Genomic DNA, 16,985 nt, shown 5'->3' with positions numbered 1-16,985 from the left:
CCCTGACAGATAGCTTTTGGTAACGTGGTCGCATCGAGTACCTGAGGGGTTGGTTTAATTGGGCACATCGTCGTTGGTCTCCGGGTTCATCGAGATTATTGACAGTCATATTTGACGCGTTTCCTATCGATCTGTCCGGTGACCGCCTCGCTGGGATGCCCCATCCCCAAGAGGATGCTCTCTTTCGTCCATGCTTATATGCGTTTTGGTGGCAAGAACACGCTCTCTCCGCGTATGGTTTCTCGCAGCGGCCCCAAAGGCAATCGCTCATGTCATACGTCAGGATAATCCTATCGAGTGCAGGTGCCTGGGATGGAAATTGGCGCAGTGGTATTCCGTGGAGTTGAAGTGGTTGCGTTTTCTTTGTGACTCCAAGATTTGAACGAGAGGGCAATAGCTCATTGGTAGCAATTGAGAACCTTGTTTTGTTGCGGGATTGACGTGCGGAGACTTTCTGGCCATTCAACCCCTGAACCAGAGATTGATCGACCTCCCCTGGATGACATCTGCCTGGGATAACGGTTGCCTCAACGTTAATTAGATAACGAAGCCATGCCACTCTTGAACCCTACCCAATTCAGATACCGTGGGACTTTCAAAAACTCACTCACCACTATGGAACCAGCCACACCTGAGCGCAATTCCGCCCCTGAGCATGATCCAATGGACGACCTCAACCACGCTATCGATTCCACTTCCTCTGATATGCTGAGATCAATCTTGGTAGCCGTCTGCAAAACAGATCCGTCCGTCCGTCAAACGCTCGCCGATCTGCTCCTTGTTAGCGTGCATCAAGTTCCGAATGTGCCGTCTGGCATACCAGCGTCCGATTATGGATCGGCCGATGAAGAAGAAAAGCAACCCGCGAAATCTGAGAAGCCAGGTGACCAGCAGCAAACCACCGGCTCCAAGAGATCCCTACCACGCTACGCGACCTGCGCGAGCTGCGGGAAGGAATTTGATGTCACCGAGAACACAAAGAACAGTTGCACTTATCATCCCGGTATGTGTATCCGAAAGTCTTTCCTTTCCATCGATATTATACCCCGGTCTTTCATTTAGCCCTTGTCCTTGTCGATGCTAACCCAAGTTGAAGATGGCGGTTACCCCAATCCCGATTTCTTTTTCGACCACGATGAGGATTGCCATGGCCCAATGGACTCGGACGAAAACCGCAAAGAATTTCCCGAGGCGTTTATCTATGAATGTTGCAAGGAAAGCGGCATCGATCCTTGTACTACTGGCTGGCACCGGGAGGCGCAGCCAAAGAGGACCCGGGTTGATTGATTGATTCGCTTTCGCAGAGATGCCATTAGGCCTTTGTTTTTACCGAGAAACTCTCCTCTCATTAACCGTTTTCAAAAATCAATCATTGCGGCACTGCTCGCTTTTGGTCCAGATACCGACCTGTGTCTATGTCGCGACATCGTACGAGACCTCTCTAGTCCGCTACTTAAGTGTTGCAAGGTCATCGAAGCCCCGTATAGATCCGACACTTGCCTTGGGCAGTAACTTTCGACCACACGTCATTCAGCAGACGAATTGGTTCCTTTGCCGCCGTTTGCAGTTTGTCGTCGGCAAATACCAGGCGATTTTGGATCGATTTCGTCCGCTTGATGCTGCGGCCTGCGTTGATGCCTCATTGCCTGGCGACGTCATGCTCGGGGTCGACCGTAATCCACGGAAACTATAGCCCCTTCTGCTGATAGTCGATGTTCTTGTGATCGAACATTTAGCTATTGCTAAGCATTTGGGGGCGATTGATCTTCCATGCAGCCCACGACTCATTGTCCTTCTTTACTCTCTGCTTCGTGTTTCCTCTCCCCGTCCATCAACGCCATCTCCCCCTTCTCCTCGTTCCACCGATAAACGCCCCCGTCCCCGACATTATAGCGATAATAATTATCCGTCCCCCCAGGCACAATCGCCTTCCGAAACGTGATATTAATCCGCCCCTGCCCGACCCCTCCCACCTCTGCCTTCCGTTTGGGAATGCTGTGCAGCCAATTCGCCTGCGTCGGTCCCCTCATGATGATCATATCGCCCGACGCCAGCGGGAATTTCAACGGTCGGGAGTCGCGCCCTGCACTCTTCGCCGGCGTCGACGGGGGTTTGTGCTTCATCAGAAAGTCCCGTTTCGCGCCGAGAGATAGCGACGCGATCGTCGGCTCGGCGCCCAGAAACCGCTCGTCGTCCGAGTGGTAGGTGATGCTGTCGTTTCCGCTCGCGTAGTAGTTCACGAGGCAGAAGTTGTAGGTGGCGCCGTCGGAGACGGATTCGACGACGCGGCGGAGTGCGTCTAGGCACGGTGGGATGGGGCGCGGGCGGCGCGCGTATTTGGTTTTCGGGATGGGGGTTTGCTTTTGCGTGTCCTCGAGTTCGTGGGTAAGTTGTGTTGCTGGCGACGAGGTGGATTGAAGGGAATTCGAAGGGAGGCGGAATCGCGAGGTCTCGTCGACGCCAAAAACGGTGGTGAATCGCGGCGTGTTGATTTGCGTCTCGATCCCGCCGCGACGGATCGTGTATTGCACGCGATAAAAGGGTAGTTCGGCGCGGAGGAATTGAAAGAGATCGCGTGCTATGGACGATGGCAGCAGCGGTTGGAAGTAGAGGAGATTGAGGTCGGGTTGGTCGGTGATAGACTGCGTTGGTTGGGGCCGGTGGTCGTTCAAGGGATTGGAGATGTGCGACGGCAGGTCGGCGATGGGGAACGGATACGTAGCATGCTTGCTGCAGGTGAGTTCTTCGCGCTCAACCTTTTCAATCTTTGGTTTCTTGGAAACCGGTTGAAAGAAGGATTGGATTCGTTTAGACATGGCAGTTAACGCGTCGTCCGGGATGCGATGGGATGGTGCTAGAGAATAGAGAACCAGATTGGAGACGGAATTTAGGGCTGTGATGATGTCACACTCTTCTCTGCTGCCTGAGGTGTCACCCCTAGTTATCTAATCAATTCCAATCCTTTGCAGCCTCACATTCGCAAGCCTAATTTCCTCGACCCACGATGTTTCATTCCCTGCGCAGATTTTTTTCCTCCTCGAGTTGCAAGTCCGCTGCACTCGGTGTTCGCTGCTACCCACCAAGGCCGGAGATGATCAGTTGGAGCATGGAGGTAAATAAATTAATTGGAGCACCCCAAGCCGTTAGAATACCTTATGTCCGGTGCCAAATATATTAAGCAATTAAGTTATTAACTGGCCTGCCTCGTCGCTCCAGCCTCGGCATTCGGCGGGTGCAAACTCGGCGATGACATGGCGGTGGGTCAGACCAGACTGTCAATCAAACAATCGCTCATAACCTCTCTTATTGACCAGGCAGCAATCAGATAGGACCGCCTCTCCACCTGAATTTCGAAGGTAACTCCCCTCCCTTATGATATTTATGGCACGCGTGGCACAGGAATCACAGTCCTCCAGGAAGAAGCATGACTCGTGCGACCTGGCATCCCCGTTGGTCTCCTTTTAGCAGGGTTTTATATTAATTTCCACTGCTGGGTTGCTGGCCAATAGAGAGGGTCCTGTAGATGAACCGAAAATTATCAATTATCAATAATAATATAACAACAAGACATGTCCAAAATCAATCAAGTCTTTGAGAGGAGAAAGGAAAGACCGAATCGAATAATGAAAAATCCCACTGCGCCAGCCCCCTTACACTTCCCGTTAACAGAACCAAAATATACATCCAAACCAGCTCATCCAGCTTCCCACGGCAAAATCAAAACAAATAGCCAACCATGTGTAACCTAAACCAAATAAAACATTAAACATAGTGAGATTGAAAACTGGACTCAATTTCAGAATCTTCGGTGGTGATCAGACCCTGACCCCGAGGAGACCCTCCCCTGCTCCTGGTCATGCTCGTCCACCACCTCCACCGTCTGCGACACGTCAACCGTCTTGTGGATGTGGATGCCGTTTGTGTCTGGCGATCCAGCCGCGACGCCGGCGCTGCTGCCCATGTCGACCGTGCCGGCGTAGGTGATCAGGTGGCTTTGATCAGAACCGAAGTCGTGGTCGCGTTTCGAAGCCATCGAGAAGCCTTTGCCCGCGCTGGCCTTCATCTTGCTGAGTGGTACGGACGACTCGGGCTGGTAGTAGCGATTCGAGCTGTAGGCCTTCGAGCGCAGCTTGCGAATCACAATGTTGAATGTTGGGAGACAGGCGCAGATCAGTCCGACGCCACCTTCGGCGTTTCTGTGTGTCCTGGGTTAGTCTGGAATGGATGGGGGTGTAGACGCTGAATGGGAGTTTAACATACCCAGACAGAATAACGCAGGTAAACATCACTGTTTGGTCCGCGGAGTTTCCATCCTTCAGCACCAGCACTAGTCGGTAGATACTGAATGCAGTGGCCAGCCCTCCGGCCGATAGCATGCCCACCACTCGCAGTTTCTTGTTCCGAGACATTTGTAGCGACCACGTCAAGGGCAGTGGCAGAACAAGGATAATGAGATCGCTGACGACACTGATGACGGAATCGGCGATGAGCGCCGCGCGCTGGTCCAGACAGGAGGCGTTTATTCGTTGGTCCCAGTACCCGGGAACAGGGTCGCACATGCGGATTTTCACGATCTCGGCGACGGTGTAGTAGATTGCGAGACAGCCCAGGAAGACGTAGATGAAGATGATCTTGGATTTGTAAGGCGAGAAGATACGGATGAGGATGGAGAGGAGGGCGATCTTGGTGAGAAGGGCCATGGGGCAGTAGAGGACCGTGGCGATGTAGCAGTACTGATGCCGCCGTTAGATCTTATCGGAAGGGATGGAGCCGCGGAGGACTCGGCAGGTTAAAGGTACCTTTCGGAATTGAATCTGATGCGGAGCAGACACGTCGTCAATGTGATACCCGCCGCCATACTTGCCCACTGTTTGCTTGTTAGGTTTGCTATGTGCGCTGACATGGTTGGTGTGAGGTGGCTACTGACCTACTATGCCAATACCGCAATATCCCATGAAAAGGATCTGTTGGCGGTTAGAACCGGGTCATCCATATCGCTGGAAAGAGAGTACTTGCCCATGCGAAGAGACATGTCGCTGGTTTCGTTAGCAAGGAGCGTGTTCCTCAGACAAGGACATGGATTCTTACTGTCTTCAACGCCAACAAACTGCTTGTAGTATGTACGGATGCTGAACCGCATGGCCACAAAGATGGTCACAATAGGAATGCAGAGACATTGTGTGACAAGGTTCACTGTGTTGAGGTAATCATAAGGGTTCTCGACAGTCATGATGTAGGGCGAGCCAGCATGATGCTACAACCAAGCCAAAACTAAGCAGTAGCTGCCAAAGAGCGACCTCCGGATTAGTTAAACAACAGCCGGAGAAAAATGCAAAAACAAAAAAGCTCAACAAGATTCCCCTAAACAAACTGGGTGTAATAATAGATTAAAAGGCAGAGAAAGTGAAAGCCCAACCCCTACTTGGCACCGTGCCCCGTCGTTCCCCCGCCCTTAGAATCGCCATCTCGTACCGGACCCAGTTAGGAAGACCCAGCCTGCTCAGGTCCCAATTGATACGAGGGATCGATGACCATTCTTTCTAGTTTGGAAAGCCAAAGTGGAATCGCATGAAATTTGATCACCGAGGCATTGGGATAAGGCCCACTTGCAGCATGGAAAAACTTTAACAGAGTGCATCACCTATGATCTGGGTTGGCTGGCAAAAGCAAAGAAAACTGGGGAGCAAGCGCAAGATCGATCGTAATAGGTGCACGAGGGCTCCGCCGGGGGATTTTCTCGTATGAAACAGCCGGCCAGGAGAGATGCAGGCCGGACGGGATGTTACCTCAGGCTCGATGGGTCTTTCACTCTTTGGCTTCGGTGGCTACGGAGGGGAACGACGCATGCTGATTTGTGTTTCGAAGGGACTAGAGCCGCCGTGACATTTTCCTTTGTTTGGTACAGGGACTGTCACCAAACTCTGTCCGGAAGGCTATACGGAACGCTAACGGTTGATGACTGATGGAAACTTGTTCCATGCTACCTTGAGCTGTCGGACCTTACAAGGTGCAACTGGAGCGCGAGTTTCGCATTGTGGTCAATCTGAAGGCCATTCCTCGACCTTCCATTGTAACCCGGTCCTTCAATTCTCCATCCTTAGTCTGCCCCCCTCTTGATTTTCCGTGCTAAAGCTCAGACGCCGATGTAAACCCGAGCACAGCGACTAGATATGCAGGATTATGAACTACTGGGGGGACTATTCGAGCAGTGGCAACCCCTCTCTATACTATCATCCACTATAGGCAATCCATGATGCCGGCCACCCGGAATGCAGACGTAGCGGATCATCAAGAAATGGGTCTAGGAGTCTAGGACAGTCAGAATAAAAATAACAAAAGGGAAAGGAGACGGAGAAAGAAAGGAAAAGAAAGCGAAGAAAGAAGACAAAAAAAACAATAGAAAAGAAAATTTCCGAGCGGCACAGTCAAAGAAACCGACGGGAAAGGCGCAGATTCTTCCGTCAGTCTGTTCTCGCATGGTGCTATTGGACTATCCTTGTCTAGGAAGTCTTTTTGGCATCGGTCTAGTAACCCAGGAGAGTATCGGGCCTCGGGTGGACCCCCTTGCCAACCAGCCAAAAGGATCGATTAAATGGATTTACCTTTCGCTTGCAGGTTGGCCGTGGGGCCCCTCGTGCGCTAGAAACCACTCTAACGAATGTCAATACGCGTGGCTTGAAACTAACTGCAGCCATGTTGATTCCGCCGGCTACGATCCATGGAACCCTCCCACCACCGCGGTTTCAACGGCGCCAGGCTGCCTCCGGACTGGCGGAATACGACTCCATCGGAACCATTGATGAACATTTTGGCTGCATAAGTTGCATATCCAAGTCACCTAGTGTCCCAGTCAACCCCTGCTGTGACTTTCTGGATCCACGAAGGCAACTCGCCGAGGCCTTTGGTTTTTCCTTCTTTTGTTCTTTTTTTTTTTTTTGCCTTTTCTCCGGTTTTCCATTGGATTTCTCACATGGCTCCATCTGTCACAACTCACGAGCCACTCGGTATGACACCGTTGACCAAGCGTACTCCGTCTCTTGAAATTAAAAATCAAATAGTAACCCCAAAGAGGCAAAATGCACTATGCCACCGTCCTAAAAGAAAAGAACAGGGCAAAAAAAGGGGGGCAATACGGAGTACACCGTGTAGTACTCCTTGAATCAGCAAATCCAACATCCGCGACAGAATCCGAAGCAACGTAGCACAGATCGGATTCAAGTCTCTGATTTGTTCTAAACATCCGTCTTCCTCCCTACCGAGCACGATAAGACCATCTGGCGCAGTGACCGTTGCTATAATTATAATTTGATCATCATAACACCCCGACGTTATTCCCGGTCACTTTTATTAGTATCGTCGTCGCCACGGTTAAGTTTTTTCCACCTTCGCTTGTCCCTCTCTCCCCCGTATTTGCCTTTTTTCGGTACGTAAAAACAACCCCGGAAAAGTATCATTTCTACCGAATTTTATTATTATATCCCTATCTATCACCATGACGGTTCGCAAGTTGGACGGCGAGAGCTCCAAGCTTTTTGAGCCCTTGACTATCGCCAATGGCAAGATCAACCTCTCCCACCGCGTCGTCCATGCCCCCATGACGAGGAACCGTGGCGTGCCTGTCAACGCCACCAGCACCCCGGAGAATCCTAATCGCCTCTGGTACCCTGGCGATTTGATGGTCGAATACTACCGTCAACGCACTACCCCTGGCGGGCTGATCATCTCGGAAGGAATTCCGCCGTCGCTTGAGGTATGTTTGGTTGCAGATTTCGGGGAAACCTTTTCCGTTCCTGACCCAAAGAATGAACATGAATGTTCCCATTTTTGGGTCAACCTATTTGTGTTTGCTTTTTCTTTTTGGTGCCCCATTTCCCTGTCTTCCGCGGCTGTCACCTCAGTCCACTTTTCCACGTCAATTTCTAATTTGGTTGTGTTCATTTGACAATTCGCCTTCCGATTCATTGACTACCCAAAACTCTATGATGAATGAATGACGTGCTAACCCAATTCCAAAGAGCAATGGCATGCCAGGCGTGCCCGGTCTCTTCACCGAGGCCCAGGCCGACGGCTGGAAGCGAGTCGTCGATGCCGTCCACGCCAACGGGGGAGTCATCTACGCGCAGCTCTGGCACGCCGGCCGTGCCACCATCCCCCAGATGACTGGGTCCCCGGCGGTCTCGGCCTCCGCAACCCCTTGGGACGACCCCTCGGAAGGCTACTCCCACCCCCCGGTGGGGTCGACCTCCCAGGTCCCCTACGCGGACCACCCGCCGATCGAGCTGTCCGTCCCGCACCTGAAGCAGACTATTCGCGACTACTGCGCCGCGGCTGAGACGGCCATGAAGATCGGTTTCGACGGCGTCGAGTTGCATGCGGGTAACGGCTATCTGCCCGAGCAGTTCTTGAGTTCTAATGTCAACAAGCGAACCGATGCCTATGGGGGGTCGCCGGAGAAGCGGTGCACCTTTGTTCTCGAGCTGATGGGCGAGTTGGCCAAGAGCATTGGCGAGGAGAATCTGTCGATCCGTTTGTCGCCGTTTGGACTGTTCAACCAGGCTCGCGGCGAGCAGAGACTCGAGACATGGACCTTCCTCTGCGAGTCGTTGAAGAAGGATTTGCCCAAGTTGTCGTACGTCAGCTTTATTGAACCTGTTAGTATACCCTCTTCCTGTGCTGGTATTGCTTAATCTAACTGTTGCTTGCAGCGCTACGAGCAAATCTTCAGCTACGAGGAGAAGGACAAGTTCCTTGGTAGCTGGGGCCTGAAGGACGTGGACCTGTCGCGTTTCCGGGCCATCTTCGGCGACACGCCCTTTTTCTCGGCGGGTGGTTGGAACCAGGAGAACTCTTGGGGTGTTCTGGAAGACGGACGCTACGATGCCCTGCTCTTTGGACGTCACTTCACCAGCAACCCCGACTTGGTTGAGAGACTGAAGCGTGGAATCCCCTTTGAGCCGTACCACCGTGCTCGCTTCTACGGGCCGTTCGAAGATAACGCCGCCTACTATATCGATTACCCTCCTGCTGCGCAGAAGGCCTAATTTCCCCATGTAAATAGTACTAGATGGTCTGGGACTATGAAGCCTTGGGGCCTCTTCTAATGTCAATAATTCTCTCTGGGCGTATTCGATTCACTATGTATGTCCTCGTGGGTAGTGCTGAACTCAAATAGATAAATTGTGGAGTAAGATAGAAATGAACCTCCACCTCGGCACTCCCCAAAAGTTTGCCACAAATACACTCCACTACACTGACATGTGTCATTCGGGTATGTTGATTAATCTTTATTAACATCTCAAACTCAATGCGATAAAGTTCAATGTGGCTCTGAGGGAAATTCTCTACACTCATGCCGGACTCAATATACCCACACTGAGAAATCTCCATTGATAATGTCATTGACCCGCCAAAGGCCCCAATCACCTATCACAAAGGATTTATTTCTACACCTTAGGGTAGGAAACTACAAAATGGCGATCGCATTCGGCGGACTGCCAACAGCACCAGGGTGGTTCGAGGGTGACGAGGTGATGAAGAACGAGTATCGCTGTGCTTTGCGACACTCCTCCGCTAGAGCCTTCAAATCCCAGAGCTCGCCCAGCGGCATCCCAAACATACCCAAGCACCACTTATGGAGCACTAGTATGGTCAGCTTGAGGGTCTCTTTGTTCCTTTCTATAGAATTGATTGGGTTGTACTCACCGAGCTCACACACCGGCCTCTCCTCCCCATTGATAATAGGCGGAAGCACCTCCACCGCTATATTGTCACTCGCAACAGCGGCAAAGTGTTGATTCCAGAGCCATTTGGCCATCTCTTCGCTGCTTTCCAGTCCGCAGAAATGTCCTGTCGAAAGTGCAGCTCCTTGCTCGCCGCCTGTCTTGCCGCTCAATGCCTCCGTGAATCCGAATCGGACGAGCAGAATATCGCCGGTTTGAAAGGTTGTGCCTTGGTAGGCGGCCACGGCTTCAATGTCTGCTATGCTGAGCTGAAACGACGAGAAAGGGGAGAATTCGATTCCTTTGGCGTCGGCGTAGCTTTTAAAGTCGATGAGGACGCCTCGGCCGACTATGCAGCCTCGTTCGTGCCAGTCTATCCTCGTTAGCTTTCATGGTTGTGTGCCGGGGGAAAAGACTTACGGTCTAGTGTTGGGAGCTCGGAATCACCACGTTGAAGACCCTCGATCGATGGTTGAGTACCGTTGTACACTTCTCCAGAGGGGAGTAGTCGGACGTGGCCTATGCCATATGCGTTAGGAATGCTGTGCTACCTACCATGCTTGACCGGGGAGGAATATGCATACACAGACTATCCCATTGACTGCTAGCCTGGGTATTGAATGCCACCTTCCTAGATGATTAGCATCATATTTGTCAAAATTCCCCTGGAAGCACTTACCTCATCGTCATAAGCGAAAACTTCTCCCGTTTCTGTCTTGTGCGTCAATACTTGGTGGTCAAGTGCTTTCCGGAAAAACCCCTGCATTTTCAAACTCCCGATGGGCCAGCTACAACCAGAATTAGTGCCATCTCTCATTCTTTTGGGTGGGCGCGTACTTCAAAGACACAGATACACCCCGTTTGATCTCCGCCGAGGCAGCCTGGACCACCTCTGGGGTGAGCAGGTTCAACGTCCCATACTGGTCTTTCTGGCCGTCTTTGTCAAAGACACCCCAGGCACAGCCCTGCGGCTTTCCAGAGACGGGCGGCAGGTTGTCGAAATCAGGCAGGGTCATGGTGGGTTGGTTGACGGTCGGTTGACTCTATCAAAGCGACAAGACCCTTGATGTTGGAAGTGGTTAAATATTCAAAGGAGCAAGCTTCAGCCCCTCATTCTTTTTCTTTGTGGTACGGAATCTTCCAGTCCACCAGGATATCTAATCATCTCCCCGCTTTCGTGGGATCCACTGCGCTTGGATGATCTTGTGGTGGTGATTTGCTCGTTGTCACAATATATAGCTCCTATTACAGTTAGCTTGTTGGTACATTTCGTCACAATTCTTCAAAGACCGAATTATACTGGTCTGGATTGCATTAGCGCGATTCAAAATGTGGAAACTCCCGCCCTACTTCACTGGCCGTCCCATACCATAGCTATCACCTTTTTCTACACAATATTTGTTGACGATGTATACCATCAGGGCTATATTCAAGTATATCGTCCGCAGCCAGCCTGGAAAAAATTGGCTTCACTGTGAATGTCGCAAAAGCTCTGCAGGCCCTTATCACCCTGACTAGAACGGAATAGTCTGCGTTGCCGAGCTGCCGCGGCCTGTCGGCAAGGTCGTCCCAGTCATGCAAGGGGGCCTCCCTGTTTGTCTTCCCCCTTTCCCCAGGAAAATATTCGTCTATTCGATGCAATTTAAAGCGTAGCAATGCATATCATCAATGTCCTCATTGGATCTGAGGACCGGGCGGTGTAACTGCGTTGTTCTGCATTTCTATAATCAACGTCATTCTAAAATATATAATGACTGCTTAACAACAGAAGAAAGGGCCAGTAACTAGTCCACAAAACAATGTATACATTAATTTGATAGAGATTATGAATTGCTATGTCATCATTATGAGCCCCGTGGATGCCACGTTTGAGCAGGCAGAGTTGTCTGAAATTAGGCCGTAAGAATATATATCGCAACACTTTTCAAGTGCTTAGTTATCATGGGAGTGGAATGAATTGAATGAGCGCATGCGAAGATGTTCATTTTCTGCGCAAAAAAGTCAAATCTAACAATATGAAACTCCATTTCTTTCATCGCAAGATTGTGGAAGCTGATGCAACTGGTTGACCAGGCTATGAAGCATCAAAGAAAATTGCAGTATTCCATGGCAGTCGTGAGCGTAGCCGAACTCTTCGGGTGGCTTGACCCGAGTTTCTCAGCCAGATCGACCCACGAGTAGTACCTGCGAAATAAGCGAGACGGTTTCACAGGAGGCTGGAGGAAGCCACTAGAGTAGGTGATCTCCTCGGAGCACCGAACAAGCATTTACCCCTTGGAATGCGCGTATGAGAGCCCCTTACTTCGATCTTGATTTCCAATGTATGCAGGTGGGCTGCGGGCTCAACGGACCCACTTCCACCGCGGAGACCGCGGAGGCCGCGGCGGTGACCGAGATGGAAAGATCCATCATCATCTATTAAAGTGCTATGTGTGCATCCTGTCGACAGAACTGCATACTCTAAGATTTGATTAGCCATCATGTCGGGTCAGAGTTCGGCGACGAAAAGGTGACATTCAAGATATCTCTTCATTCTCCGTTCATTGTTCAATTGTTGCGACGAAACTAACAATGATATCACTGGTCTAGTGAAACGATGCCTCGCAATCGGTCATCCAAGCCCAACGGAGTGTCCAACGAAGCGTCCCCCAAAACCGAAGATGAACCCGAGTTTGAATTCGGGGGCGCCTTCGGTGTGAGCGCCCTCATGGTCGGATTCCCCTTGCTCATGTACTACATGTACATCGGGACAACGTTCTACGATGGCAAGGCACCGATGCCGCAAGAGGGAGAAACAATCCCGGACTTCCTGACCCGCCTGTTCGATCTCGCCTATACGCACGCCTTCCCTCATCGCAAAGCATGGATCATCTATTGGACGTTCCTCATCCTTGAAGGTATCGGATACGTGTGCCTCCCTGGTGTCTATGGGAAGGGCAAGCGTCTCCCCCATCTGAATGGACAACAACTGGACTATTACTGCTCCGCCGTGTCGTCTTGGTATGTCACGATCTTGGCCTCGTTGGGTTTGCATTTTAGCGGGCTCTTCAGGCTGGATACTCTGATCGATGAGTTCGGTCCGCTCATGTCGGTGGCCATTTGTTCGGGATTTATTGTCTCGTTTGTGGCGTATTTCTCTGCGTTGGCGAGAGGTGCAGACCACCGCATGACCGGGTCTCACGTGTATGATTTCTTTATGGGCGCGGAGCTGAACCCGAGGCTCTTCCGGTGGCTCGATATGAAGATGTTCTTCGAGGTTCGCATCCCTTGGTATATTCTCTTCTTGCTGTCGCTGGGGACGGCACTCAAGCAATGGGAAGAGCTGGGGTACGTGTCCGGGGAGATTGGATTCTTGCTGATGGCTCATTTCTTGTATGCCAATGCGTGTGCCAAGGGCGAGGAGTTGATCATCACTAGCTGGTATGTTGTTTCCCGCAAAGGCTTTATGACATCGGTATTGATGAGTCTCGGACAGGGATATGTACTACGAAAAATGGGGATTCATGTTGATCTTCTGGAACTTGGCCGGCGTTCCCATGAGTTACTGCCATTGCACGTTGTACCTGGCGTCTCACCACCCGTCAACCTACCAATGGTCGCCGGTTGCGCTGGGCGCTCTGGTTGTGATGTATCTCTTCATGTACTGGGTCTGGGATACGTGCAACAGCCAGAAGAACTATTTCAGGGCCCAGGAGCGCGGCGTTTCGGTGGACCGAAAGACGTTCCCGCAGCTGCCGTGGAAATTTGTCAAGAACCCTGAAACAATCCGGACCGAGACCGGTGATTCAATCTTGTGCAGTGGATGGTGTACGTGAAATTCCGACATGAAAGTCTTCTCGGTATTGGCTAACGTGTTTTCTAGATGGCATGGCTCGTAAAGTGCACTATACCTGTGACTGGTTCTTCGCGATGTCGTGGGGCCTGATCACTGGTTTCAACTCGCCGTTCCCATGGTTTTATCCCGTTTTCTTCACGGTGATGATTATCCACCGCGCTACGCGTGACATTCAGCGATGTCGCGAGAGATACGGAGAGGCTTGGATGGAGTATGAGCGTCGCGTGCCGTATCTGTTTATCCCGGTAGGTTGTTGTCTTTTTTTCGAAGGTGTGCACAACTGACAATAAAATACAGTATGTCATTTAAGTTAGTCGACCGGCGATTTAAGTGGAAGCTAGTCTCTAGCGAAAGAAGGTTGCATGCAATGGATTCAACCGTGGAGGAACAAGAGCGGAAATCTCTAGCCATGTAAACCTGTATCACCGAAAAGAATCATTCAAAGAATTCGAGTTTAACATTTCCATCACGGATCGCCCTGTACCGATAAAATCGTTCAAGAATAGAGAAATATCCTCCTGGTTCATAGATGAGTCGAATGTGTTCTCAGGCCAAGGGAAATCCGGTAGCGCGATGTTTCCGGGGCCGTCGGTTGTAGCTGGAATAAACAAGGACCCGTCTTGATGATGTTCAAGTCCCGTCACGGTTTGGCGTGCGTCGACGAGGACTTGTGCGGTCTTTGCGAACGCCTCGCAGATAGCGAATAAATGCATCGAGCCTCGGGAAAGACCTTTGATTAGGTCTAAGGATTTGACAGTGTCTTGTAGAAGAGAGAGATCGGTTGAGCTGGACGTGGCGATGGCATGAGTGAAGACAATGACAAATGGGGCGAAGGAGGGGTAGAGGAGGATCCTGGCGAGCAGTCAATTATTAATGATTGAAATAATGGAGTCATGGCGACGAACCAATTGACGTATTCCAGTTGTTTGTGCGTCTGACGGCCACGGAAAAAGCCGAAACATTTCAGGTGGCTATCCAGAGCTAGCCTGGCGGCTTCGTAGCATTGGGACGATACAGCCATGGCGTCGGTGGGCCGTGACTGGGCTCGGTAGATCACCGTCATTACTGAGTAGGCAATGAAGTCGGCACAGGCTGCCATTCCGTGCAAGGAATCGGCATATAATCCAGAACTGACATCAATCTATTGTGGTGGTGAGTACGCGACAACGCGGAATGGAGAAAAGGGACGTACTGCAACGAGCCTGTCGCGAACGGCGATCAAATCGAGTGATAACTGCTGTACAGCGCGTGCGCGCTTTTCGTCTGTCTCGTTGATTGCTCCCACCGAATAAAGTTGATCAAAGACGCGTCCTTGAATTGCGGCAAACTCCACGGTTACAATGGCCATCAAGTCCCACGGGTGCTGAGTGGGCTTATTTGATGGCTTGAAGAGATCGGCGTCGATATCGTGGTCCTGAAAATGCGAAGTGAAGCCAATGTTGAGCGAAATGTTTTTATCGATTGTGTATAACGACCAAAAGACGTGTCGTTTTGCCTCTGCAGCGGGGGAATCGTCGTCTTTCAACGTCGAACTCCTATGAAAACCCAAGGTCTGGCACATGTTGAAGGCGAGCGATAGGTAGGTCCAACAGCGTTGAATATCAAATTCTTCTTGTGCTTTGATTATCTGCGGCGGTTAGCATCAATCGTGATTGTATTGGCAGAGCCATACCCCGATCAGCAAAGCCTGAACCTTTTCCAAAGTAGGTGCAGTCATCATTTCATAACTGTTGAGGCCATCGAAGAAGTGGCGCTCGCAAAATTCAACACTCGCGGCGAGATTGTAGTGGGCGAGGTCTGGGTGTCCTTGATGCAGATAATCGCGGATGATATAGAAGAAGAGGCCATGAAAAAGAGTTACGGAGCCTGCAGGAACGGGCTGAAGGGGAAAGTAGAGTGATTGGCACAGCATCTCAATTTGAAGTAGATCTCTCCAGGAGTGGCTGACCAGGAAAAAAGGAGGTTGAGCTGCATGTGTCAACGAGATCAAGACAGAAAGAAGAGACATATATACCTTTAACAGCCTTGACCACCGATACAGCAAGGTCAACCGGCAGCAGTTCCTCTTTAGATAATGAAGATGCCGACGCATTGTCCCGCGATGCATCGTCTTGCGAGACGGCCGTATTTCGATCAAGGCTGTGAGTTAGGGATGAGAGAGCGGCCGAAACATGATCATCAAGCCTCCTCCCCTGCGCACCAGCTACCGCAGAAAATGCAGCGTCCTTTGCAAGGATAGATTCATGATGAAAGGAGGACTGGCCTTCAAATGGAGGCACAGGGTCGGTAGATGGTACAGGGCGAGGTACCGGGTGGGTCGGGGCAGGAGATGCGGACTGATTGACATCACGAAGAGCTTGCTGAATCACGAGTAGCTGCTCTTGGATTGCATCAATCTTATTCTCGCTGTCATCACACTTTAGTAACCGATACTAGGAGCATTTGCAGCCTGGACTTACTACTGGCTGGGCGCAGCGCGTTGCGCATCAGAGACACCCGAGGAGACCCCCGCGGTTTTACAGGGAATTCCCAACGCGCCACAGCTGGAACATGGAGCGGCTTTGTCGCATTTTATCTTTGCGTCTGTGAGCATCTCATTGAATCGGTGTATAGCGAATGATCGGCCAACCTTTCGAACGCGGCAGTTGTCACACTGGTAAGGGTCAGGTCGCTGGAGTCAGGGACATTGGAAAAGGTGCACGTACAGCGCGGGGGCGAAAGGAGTTCCGAGACGGAGTCCTTTCGGCCATTTATCCTAGAGTCTTGGAACGCCTCGAAACACCGAGGGAGATGATGACGGACGGTAGAGTTGGCCGAAGTAACGCAAACGCCGGATGAGCGCCGCGGCTCGATTGGGAATAGTGCGAATGTCCGTCCGAGCCTTGCCCTATTAGGAATAGCGGGTCGCCCGTCACGACCTGCCCAATCGGGCCAAGTGCCACCTGCGCCTACAGAGTGGAAGAATGCAGCATTGGACGGCATGGATGAACTCCCCAGCCTACCTCTCTTTCACAGTGCCAGTAGCCGACAATTGCAGAGACTAGTGCAGATATGATTGGCGCGTTTTAGGTGCAAAGGTATCCCCGCATCGAATGTTGATCCCCGCAATCAATCCGGCTAAATTGCTTGGTCTCGGCTTCAGGTTGTCGATCGAAATGGTCTTCGTCGGCCGTCACGGTCGGCTACAGGCGTGACAATGAGTGGAATTGCGCCTCCTTGCTGCTTGTGTTGGCTGGTGGATATCAAAATAAAGCTTCCGTGCTGCCGCTAGTTGGCCCTGAGAGCAGCTGTTATTCGACCTCAGGATGGACGGGTTAGGAAGCGGACAACTTAGATCCGCTGCCATCCCGCGTCCCTCCAGAGCTATGGCGAGTATAGGCTGAATGCAAATTTAGCATGGACTGTCGGTCCGTAACGTCATGCCACGGCGA

General features: G+C 51.3%; 7 protein-coding genes across 7 annotated transcripts; 3 read left to right on the top strand and 4 right to left on the bottom strand.

Moving 5' to 3' along the window:
• Window positions 1-615: 615 nt before the first annotated feature.
• Window positions 616-1,287, top strand: LDX57_002886 (uncharacterized protein; the record flags this gene model as incomplete). The annotated part of the gene is made up of 2 exons (XM_046084532.1): window positions 616-1,003; window positions 1,097-1,287. The coding sequence occupies 2 exons, from the start codon at window positions 616-618 to the stop codon at window positions 1,285-1,287; spliced, it is 579 nt and encodes a 192-aa protein (XP_045940495.1).
• Window positions 1,288-1,784: 497 nt separating this feature from the next.
• Window positions 1,785-2,816, bottom strand: LDX57_002885 (alpha-ketoglutarate-dependent dioxygenase AlkB family protein; the record flags this gene model as incomplete). Its single annotated transcript, XM_046084531.1, has 1 exon — window positions 1,785-2,816. One exon carries the CDS (start codon window positions 2,814-2,816, stop codon window positions 1,785-1,787), a length of 1,032 nt encoding a protein of 343 aa, XP_045940494.1.
• A 971-nt stretch (window positions 2,817-3,787) lies between these two features.
• On the bottom strand, window positions 3,788-5,416 carry LDX57_002884 (uncharacterized protein). The gene is made up of 6 exons (XM_046084530.1): window positions 5,089-5,416; window positions 5,017-5,036; window positions 4,928-4,964; window positions 4,800-4,867; window positions 4,261-4,733; window positions 3,788-4,196 (listed from the first exon to the last, which is right to left on the bottom strand). Exons 1-6 carry the CDS (start codon window positions 5,228-5,230, stop codon window positions 3,797-3,799), a joined length of 1,140 nt encoding a protein of 379 aa, XP_045940493.1. The 5' UTR covers window positions 5,231-5,416; the 3' UTR covers window positions 3,788-3,796.
• Window positions 5,417-7,361: 1,945 nt separating this feature from the next.
• LDX57_002883 (alkene reductase) lies at window positions 7,362-9,041 on the top strand (the record flags this gene model as incomplete). Its single annotated transcript, XM_046084529.1, has 3 exons — window positions 7,362-7,750; window positions 8,016-8,651; window positions 8,706-9,041. Exons 1-3 carry the CDS (start codon window positions 7,493-7,495, stop codon window positions 9,039-9,041), a joined length of 1,230 nt encoding a protein of 409 aa, XP_045940492.1. The 5' UTR covers window positions 7,362-7,492.
• Window positions 9,042-9,463: 422 nt separating this feature from the next.
• On the bottom strand, window positions 9,464-10,735 carry LDX57_002882 (cyclase family protein; the record flags this gene model as incomplete). Its single annotated transcript, XM_046084528.1, has 5 exons — window positions 9,464-10,092; window positions 10,140-10,238; window positions 10,304-10,346; window positions 10,399-10,507; window positions 10,557-10,735. 5 exons carry the CDS (start codon window positions 10,733-10,735, stop codon window positions 9,464-9,466), a joined length of 1,059 nt encoding a protein of 352 aa, XP_045940491.1.
• A 1,464-nt stretch (window positions 10,736-12,199) lies between these two features.
• On the top strand, window positions 12,200-13,863 carry erg4A (c-24(28) sterol reductase; the record flags this gene model as incomplete). The annotated part of the gene is made up of 5 exons (XM_046084527.1): window positions 12,200-12,228; window positions 12,309-13,139; window positions 13,195-13,526; window positions 13,582-13,799; window positions 13,852-13,863. The coding sequence occupies 5 exons, from the start codon at window positions 12,200-12,202 to the stop codon at window positions 13,861-13,863; spliced, it is 1,422 nt and encodes a 473-aa protein (XP_045940490.1).
• LDX57_002880 (transcription factor domain-containing protein) lies at window positions 13,643-16,344 on the bottom strand. The gene is made up of 8 exons (XM_046084526.1): window positions 16,260-16,344; window positions 16,184-16,207; window positions 16,014-16,129; window positions 15,569-15,960; window positions 15,227-15,522; window positions 14,747-15,181; window positions 14,460-14,695; window positions 13,643-14,406 (listed from the first exon to the last, which is right to left on the bottom strand). Exons 1-8 carry the CDS (start codon window positions 16,302-16,304, stop codon window positions 13,977-13,979), a joined length of 1,974 nt encoding a protein of 657 aa, XP_045940489.1. The 5' UTR covers window positions 16,305-16,344; the 3' UTR covers window positions 13,643-13,976.
• Window positions 16,345-16,985: the final 641 nt, after the last annotated feature.

This window comes from Aspergillus melleus (assembly GCF_016097325.1).
Source record: "Aspergillus melleus strain CBS 546.65 chromosome Unknown contig2, whole genome shotgun sequence".
Lineage (NCBI taxonomy): Eukaryota > Fungi > Ascomycota > Eurotiomycetes > Eurotiales > Aspergillaceae > Aspergillus > Aspergillus melleus.
Note: the sequence above shows the minus strand (reverse complement) of the source record. Positions and strands in the feature narration are given on the sequence as shown.